The sequence below is a fragment of the Salarias fasciatus genome, chromosome 11, assembly GCF_902148845.1.
Source record: "Salarias fasciatus chromosome 11, fSalaFa1.1, whole genome shotgun sequence".
Classification (NCBI taxonomy): Eukaryota; Metazoa; Chordata; class Actinopteri; order Blenniiformes; family Blenniidae; genus Salarias; species Salarias fasciatus.
In genome coordinates, this window is record NC_043755.1 from 34,242,881 (window position 1) to 34,251,320 (window position 8,440).

Below are 8,440 nucleotides of genomic sequence, written 5' to 3' on the forward strand. Positions count from 1 at the left end.
TTTTTCTTGCTTTGTCTAGATTTAAATAAAGATTTTTATCTTTAAAAAATTTAAATATGATGACTTCCTGAACTGGTGGAGGGTTGCCAGGTCTGCTTTATATCAGCGGCTGTTTGTTCCTGAAAGGAAATGTCAGGTGTCATTTTCTTGTCTTGTTCTCAGGATGTGACTTTGTTAATATTTTGTGTTCTTTAGCTTCTTTATCCTCAAACCATTTCAATTTCTTTACTGATTGACTGATCTGAACGTTTTGAGGAAAACGACGCTTGTTTTTCCCTCCGGATCTGGCAACCCGCTCCTGGCTGAGTCACTTCTGGGAAGACGGGGGCGTTTTCATCACTTTTACCACCAAAAGCTGCGCAGCAGGCTGAAAAGCAGCAGGATCCTGTCCGGACGAGCTGAGTCCTTCTGGTTTCTCTCCTCTTGAATCGTGAGCACTTTGATTGTTGCGTTTTTAATCGTTTTGTGAAGCTTCAGATGTGAGGATCTGTCCTCAGATGACGACGAAGTGAGGGAAGACGAAATCAAACCCATCGTGACCAAATCAGAGGATAAAACATCAACAGATAGTTATGGGATGGATATGACTGTTGTGAGAAAAAACCATTGACTGTATTATTAATCAATCAATCAGTTTATTTTTGTATAGCCCAGTATCACAACAACAGATGTTACATTGGTTGGTAAAAATAAAAACAGTGAATAAGCGTAAAGTTAATATGTCAGATTCACAGTAACGAGACAAAACGAAGCAACCACCGCCTCAGACCCTCACATCCGGCAAGAAGCCTTTAAGGTATATTTGTAATCTGTTTTCCCAGATCGAATGAAAACTGCAGAGGTTATCCGCTTTACAGAAATCGAGACAAACAGGATTTTCCTATGTAGGCCGGTGTCGTTACTCTCCCAGTTTTCGAAAGTGTTGGAAAAGTTGTACGTATGAAGATTGGATTCCTTTATTGAGAAGAATAATCTGCTGAGTGAGAGTCAGTGCGGCTTTCGAACTAATCGGTCTGCAGCTCCAGCACTGATGAAAATAATGGAAGAAATAACACAAGCAATTGACGGACTTAAACACACAGTTGGAGTTTTTATCGATCTGAAGAAAGCCGTAAACACAATTAATCTTACAATTTTAATAAGTAAATTGAATAATTTTGGTGTGAGAGGTGTAGGGTCAGGGGTCAGGGGCCAAAAGTATCATCTGTTTTTCTGACCAAACCAACAAACGAAAAAGGACAAAATGGCTCAATTTTCCTTTTTTCATTTTCAACCAAAAACGAAAAAACGTTTTTTTTCTTTCTCAATTCAAAACCAAAAACGAAACCAACACAAGCAAATTACGGCCGAATTTTGTTTTTTGGATTTCAATTTTTCGTTTTTTCGTTTCAGGTCTCAAAACGAAAAAACGGAAGCACGTGACCCCTGACGTCACGGGTCAAATGGACTCCCTACCAAAATAAAAGCCTTACTAATAAATGGGTAATAAAAGATAAATTACGTTAAATAGCGTTTTTATTTTTGCACAGCATTTATTGCATACACTACTAGGCTTGTAAGAATGTTAGAAAATAATAATAATAATTATTATTAATACTACTACTACTACTACTACAATAATAATAATAATGATTATAGGTCTGCTGCCTGGCCTGCATAACGAAAAAAGGAAAATTGAGCCGTTTTTTCCTTTTTCGTTTGTTGGTTTGGTCAGAAGAACAGATGATACTTTTGCCCCTGACCGGGTAGCTTTAGATTGGTTAAACAGTTATCTTCAAACAGACAGCGATATGTCCAGTTAGAGGGATATGAATCAGTTTGCAGGAAGTTAGAATGTGGAGTACCACAGGGTTAGGTTTTGGGACCTAAACTTTTTATTTTATATATCGATGATATTTGTCCGGTGTCTAAGTTAATGCAGTTTGTTTTGTTTGCAGACGATACTAACTTTTTTTGTTCAGGGAATAATTTGAATGAGGTAGCGGAAAATATTAAAAATGAGATGGACAAAATTAAGAAGTGGTTTAATAGAAACAAGTTATCATTAAATGTTAAAAAAACAAAGTTTATGATCTTCTCTAATGGAAAAAAGAATGAAATTCAACTTTCTATAGATAATATAAACATTGAGAGAGTTTCTGAAGTTAGGTTTTCGGGTGTGATATTGGACGACAAATTGACATGGAAAAAACATATGCAAAAGCTAAACTAGACTAAGAGTCTTTCTATTTTGAACAAAGTAAAATATGAGTTGGATACAAACACCTTGAGAAAGTTGTATTGTACGTTCGTATTACCGTACTTTAGTTATTGTTGAGAAGTGCGGGGCAATACGTACAAGACGAATATTTTTTCCTTGGTTAAGTTACAAAAAAGAGCATTAAGAATTATGTATAAAAAGGATTATAGAGCACATACCAAGAGACTTTTTATGCTGTCAGGTTTTCTAAAATTAACAGACGTAATTGAGCTGAGAACACTTCTGGTGGAGTTCAGAGCGAAAGTTAAAGTTCTACCAAAACAGCTTCAGCAGCTATTTGAGATGAGATCAGAGAGTGGAAATCATAGGAGACCACATGATTTCAAGCACCAGTTTGCTCGGACGACGCTGAGGCAGATGTGTATCTCTGTTGTAGGTACAAAGCTCTGGAATGCACAAAACACGGAGTTAAAGGATTGTACAGTCATGTTTCAGCTCAAGAAAAAGTTTAAAGAAGAAAAAATAAAAAATGATGAATTGGATGACTGAGGAAGGGAGTAGTTTTGTTTGGTTTTCTGTTTTTTTGTTTTTTTTTTGTTGTTGTTTGGTTTTGTTGTTGGTTTATTTGAGCTAGAATCCAAATACCTGGTTTAAGTGCTGGTTGCCCTGGGAAACGTGTTGCAGCGAAGGGGCAGACGGATAGAGGACTTCTGTCTGCTCCTTTTCCTTTTCATTTCACATGATAACACATGAAGATTAAGAGATGAGTATAATTAAATTGATGATGTATCATGAATAAAATGGAATAAATAAACATGAACAGATAACCTGCGTCTCCAGGACTCAACCCGCTCTCTTAAAAAAGAAAAAAACTCTCTTTAGATGATAATACAGACGAACTGTGAAAAATTATTGTTCATAGCTAATCCTGAAAGGGTAATTTTGAGCGTTAAATACATTTAGAACGGTAGAAAACAGACTTTGATATTGTAAACAGGCGTGGAGCGGCTCGGTGCTGCCCCCCAGTGGATAGGAGGAGTTTCATTATAAATACATGTAAACACAACTTTTCTCTCAAACCAGGAACTAACAGCAAAACCTCTCAGAAACGTTCCAGTGGTCTTATTACCTCCACCAGGAGGTCATGGAATCACGTCGGTTTGTTGGTTTGTTAGCAGCATTACGGAAAAAGTAATGGACGGATTGCAATGAAACTTAGTGGAAAGGAGGGTCCTGGGCTAACTTAGAATCCATTAAGTTTTGGTGAAGATCCGGATCACTGTCTGGATCCAGGGATTTTTTTAAAGGATTCTTTATCATTGAGAGATAGGGCAGTCTGTCACATGGTTGGCAGGCCCGCCGACAGGGGGGGACAAACGGGTCTGTTGTCCCGGGCCCAGGGTTGCGGGGGCCCAGAATTAAAGGTGGGGGGGCCCATCCAGCACTCCACTCACGGCTCCCGACGCTGCACGCCGCACCGCGCCGCACGCCGCACGCCACACTGCGCTGCTCTGATCCCCCCCCATAACTCAACAATAAATGACAAGGAGGCTTAGTAAAAAATGACAGAGTCAGTTCTTCAATGACTCTAAGAGAGATCAGCTGCTGATCCAGATCATGGAAGTATTCTGGATACCAGGATCCAGAACAGACAAAACTAGTGGATTCCAGAGTGTCAGTCACTGAGAGGAAACACTGAGATATGAACAAGCAGCAGGCAGCTTTCTCCCAGACAAGGTTTGTGTTGGGGAGAAATACAATGTTGTTTTATTATATCTGGTGTTCTTCTTGTTGTTGGTGACTGATTTGAGCGGTGGCGGAGGTCTGCGCTCTCTGAGTGACACATTCTACTTTTTAACTTGTTATTGTTGAAATGTGACGATGAAACGCCGTCTGGATGTAATTCAGACTCGGTTCTCCTGCTTCTCACGTGTTTGTCCTGAAAAACTCCTTTATTCTTATTAGCTTATTTATTCCCCCGAGTGGTTTCAGATTCACCCGGCTGTGAGTTTACCACCGAGGAGGAAAGAAAGACAGAAAAACAGTCTCAGCTTCCAAAAAAAGAAAGAAAGAAAGAAAACAGAAAGGCGAGGTGTGTGAGGGTCCGGGTCCAGCCAGGTTTTACAGCTCGCTTCACATTCAGGCTGTCAGCGAGCGGTCTGTTCTCTGTCATCATTCCAAGGTTCAGATTTGACCTTTGACCTGTGTGGTGTGATTTCCACAGCGTCAGAGCCGACAGGATGTCGGTGAGCATATCCAAGGCGGACGGGGTCACCATGCTGACCATGACCTCTGACCCCGACAGCGTGTGCCCCCCGCTGTGCCAGGTCCTGAAGGGTCTGTGCTACAGCCCGGTGTGCTGCACCGTGTCCCGCCACATGAAGAGGATCCAGACCGGCTCTCTGTCAGCGCTCGGGGTGAGCTGCAGCAGACCGCCGTCCACCGGGGGGGGGGGGGGGGGGGGGGGGGGGGGGGGGGGGGGGGGGGGGGGGGGGGGGGGGGGGGGTGGGGGGGGGCGCCACGCCACCGTGGAGTGACGCCATGTTGTAACGTCACGGAACACCACGGTGGAGTAACACCAGGTGTAACATCACATTTCATAACACCACATCATAACATCTTGTCGTAACGTCTTGTTGTAACGTCATGTTGTCATAAGGTCATGTTGTCATAAGGTCATGTTGTCATAAGGTCATGTTGTAAGGTCTCGTATCGTCACGCTGTAATGTCACATCATAACGTCACGTCATAGCGTCAGTTTAATGTTCACAGTTTAATGTCACCTCGTAATGTCCCATCGTATCATCGCATTGCCATGTCATCGTCGTAACGTCACGCTGCCATAACGTCACGTCGTAACGCCACCTCGTAACGCCACCTCGTAACGCCACCTCGTAACGTCACCTCGTAACGCCACCTCGTAACGCCACCTCGTAACGCCACCTCGTAACGCCACCTCGTAACGCCACCTCGTAACGCCACCTCGTAACGCCACCTCGTAACGCCACCTCGTAACGTCACCTCGTAACGTCACCTCGTAACGCCACCTCGTAACGCCACCTCGTAACGTCACCTCGTAACGTCACCTCGTAACGTCACCTCTTAACGCCACCTCGTAACGTCACCTCGTAACGTCACCTCGTAACGCCACCTCGTAACGTCACCTCGTAACGTCACTTCGTAACGCCACCTCGTAACGCCACCTCGTAACGCCACCTCGTAACGCCACCTCGTAACGTCACCTCTTAACGCCACCTCGTAACGTCACCTGGTAACGTCACCTCGTAACGTCACCTCTTAATGCCACCTCGTAACGTCACCTCGTAACGCCACGTTGTCTGCTCTCGGCCTGCAGACGCTGCAGATCCTCATCGGCCTCTTCAACATCGCTCTTGGAGTCATCCTCAGCACCTCGCGCAGCGGCTCTGATTGGACGATGGATCTCACCGGCTATCCTTACTGGATGGGAGGATTTGTAAGAAAGAACAGGAGAACTGGCACAATGCATCATGGGAACATTTGAAGCTCTCTGTTTTGGAGTGTACTGGGACTGCCGTGACAGCAGGACCGTCAGGGGGAAGTTCTCCATCTTGTTAGCGTTGCTATGCTAGCAGTTAGCATGCATTGATACCAGTTCAGTTTTAAAACAGACTTGTAACAGAAACATTTCACGGCTGCTCAGCTGTTTTCTTCTTTTCCAACAGCAGGAAATGAAACTAGAATCACCCAGCGCCGAGCGAGCGTGTCTGAGTCCAGAGCTTCAGTTTTCTCGTCTGCTTTTCCTTCCAGTTCGTTCTGTTTGGCGTCGTCTGCATTCTGACGGAGAAGTTCCCCAGTCCCTGTCTGGTGAGGATTCACTGCTGGGGACAGTGTCCTCTTCCTCTTCTTCTTCTGGTTTTCTGGGGACAGTGTCCTCTTCCCTCCTGTTTTCATTTCTTTATTGAAGTCGTACGGCTGATGAGTAACAAACTGCAGCGCTGAGTTGAATGTGGATTAGAATTTGACGGGAAGGACAGGAGGCCACTTCAACGTGAAGATGTGGAATTTGACGACGAGGGGGGGAGGAGTCTTGTTCTTCCGTTCAGGTCTTTGTCCTCCCGGTCCTGCAGGTCTTCCTCCACTTGGCGCTGCATCTCTGCGGAGTTGGTTTCGCCATCGCGGCCATCGTGCTCTACAGCATCAACACCGCCAACGTCCGCTTGTGGTGGATGTGCAACGAAAACAACTACTGGTACGAGCGGACGACCCCGAGCCCGAACCCCGAACTGACCGCCATGCTGAAGGACAGATGCCAGGAGGCCAAGGCCCTGAGCCTGGTGAGTCTGGAACCTCAGACCCGCTGGTCCAGCTGCTCAGACCTGCTCAGACCTGCTCCACCCAGAACCCCTTCAGTATCGGCGCCGTGATTCATCTGAAACCCGAAAAACAATCAACAGCTTGACGCTGGTCTGAAAATGACGGGAAACTGGTCTGAACCGGTCAGAACCTGGTGTAAACCGGTCTGAACTGGTTTGAACCTGGTCTGACCTGGTCTAACCTGGTCTGACCTGGTCTGTCCTGGTCTGACCTGGTCTGTCCTGGTCTGACCTGGTCTGTCCTGGTTAAGGCTGCGTACCGTTAGATATTTTTTGGGTACAAGTACTTTTTCGATACCTCATGTAATGTTCCTGCCTTCACGGCCACAGACGACGCCATGACTGCATTTACACTTCACGCCACTAGGGGAGCTGTTTGCATGTTCAGCCTTATTTCACACAGACACCAGAGAGGAAGAAGGGCTGCAGGCTGCAGGCTCTCTGAGGCTCTCTGCATGCTGTGAGAACAAGAGTGTGAGTCGGTGAGACGTGGTAAAATGTTCAACGATGCGACGCAGCGTTTTTCAGTAAAAGAGAAGAACTGAACCATCGTTTCCGCGTGTTTATCGACCGCAGCCACTTTAAAAACTGAAACTGATCCCCGTACGCACGTCTCTTGTTCGGTACCAGTATATACCGGAGTTTTTTGGTCAGTTCCACTGAGGTACCGTTAAACGGTACCCAGCCCAAGCCCTGGTCTGATCTGGTCTGTCCTGGTCTGACCCGGTCTGTCCTGGTCTGACCCGGTCTGACCTGGTCTGACCTGGTCTGACCCGGTCTGACCCGGTCTGACCCGGTCTGACCCGGTCTGTCCCAGTGTGTCCCGGTCTGACCTGATCTGTCCCGGTCTGTCCCGGTCTGACCCGGTGTGTCCCGGTGTGTCCCGGTCTGACCCGGTCTGTCCCAGTGTGTCCCGGTCTGACCTGATCTGTCCCGGTCTGTCCCGGTCTGTCCCGGTCTGACCCGGTGTGTCCCGGTCTGACCCGGTCTGTCCCAGTGTGTCCCGGTCTGTCCCAGTGTGTCCCGGTCTGACCTGATCTGTCCCGGTCTGACCCGGTCTGTCCCGGTCTGACCCGGTGTGTGCTGGTCTGTCCCGGTGTGTGCTGGTCTGTCCCGGTGTGTCCCGGTCTGACCCGGTCTGACCCGGTCTGTCCCGGTCTGACCCGGTCTGTCCCGGTCTGTCCCGGTCTGACCCGGTGTGTCCCGGTCTGTCCTGGTCTGACCCGGTCTGTCCCGGTCTGGTCTTCAGGCGCTGCTCCGGAGCATCAGCTCCCTGCTGATCGTCCTCTCGGTGGTGGAGCTCTGCGTCGTCCTCAGCGCCTTCGTGTTTGGCGTCAAGTCCATGAGGAGCCGAGAGGAGAAGCCCAAGCAGGTAAAGCACACACACACACACACACACACACACACACACACACACACACACTCACACACACACACTCTCACCCCTCTGTGGCCGTCCTGTTCCAGGCCGCTGCAGACCTGGACCAGTACCAGCCGCTGCTGCAGGACGCCGCCTGAACCTCCGGCCGCCGCCCAGCTCGGAACGCGCTCCGATAATCAGCTTTATTTTTTTATTTTTTTACTTCTGCTCTGATTCTGCATGTTTGAAGTCTTTCTGCTCCTCCTTAAAGGTATAATGAACGATTTTCTCGTAAAAGTCGAAGCCAAACGTCTGTTACTCGCTTTTGGAAAAACGCGCATGCGCCAGACCGTCCTCCCTGCTCTGCTGCTCCTACGACGGCGTGACGCAAGCATTCCTCCAGCGTGATGGACATGTCGGAGGACCAGTAGTTGAGATTCGCATCACACCATTCACTGGCTGAAACATCGTCCATGATACCTTTAAGAATTCCCTCCTGACAAATAAAGGCACGAATCACACTTT

The 8,440-nt window shown here is 47.3% G+C and overlaps 1 protein-coding gene across 3 annotated transcripts; it reads left to right on the forward strand.

The window, feature by feature from the left end:
- Positions 1 to 292: 292 nt before the first annotated feature.
- Positions 293 to 8,440, forward strand: LOC115397102 (membrane-spanning 4-domains subfamily A member 6B-like). Of its 3 annotated transcripts, none has more exons than XM_030103280.1 (8): positions 313 to 430; positions 4,184 to 4,292; positions 4,425 to 4,617; positions 5,556 to 5,675; positions 5,990 to 6,046; positions 6,310 to 6,516; positions 7,805 to 7,927; positions 8,023 to 8,440. In XM_030103280.1, exons 3-8 carry the CDS (start codon positions 4,441 to 4,443, stop codon positions 8,071 to 8,073), a joined length of 735 nt encoding a protein of 244 aa, XP_029959140.1. In that variant the 5' UTR covers positions 313 to 430; positions 4,184 to 4,292; positions 4,425 to 4,440; the 3' UTR covers positions 8,074 to 8,440. The 3 variants fall into 3 exon arrangements, with proteins under 3 accessions (XP_029959138.1, XP_029959140.1, XP_029959139.1); XM_030103279.1 differs by having other exon boundaries at positions 315 to 430; positions 4,193 to 4,292; XM_030103278.1 differs by lacking the exon at positions 4,184 to 4,292 and having other exon boundaries at positions 293 to 430.

Coding starts and splice junctions, on each gene's coding strand:
- LOC115397102 (XM_030103278.1), top strand. CDS start 4,441: ATGTCGGTGAGCATATCCAAGGCGGACGGGGTCACCATGCTGACCATG. Junction 6,047..6,309: donor AGTTCCCCAGTCCCTGTCTG/GTGAGGATTCAC, acceptor CCGGTCCTGCAG/GTCTTCCTCCACTTGGCGCT. Junction 7,928..8,022: donor GAGAGGAGAAGCCCAAGCAG/GTAAAGCACACA, acceptor GTCCTGTTCCAG/GCCGCTGCAGACCTGGACCA.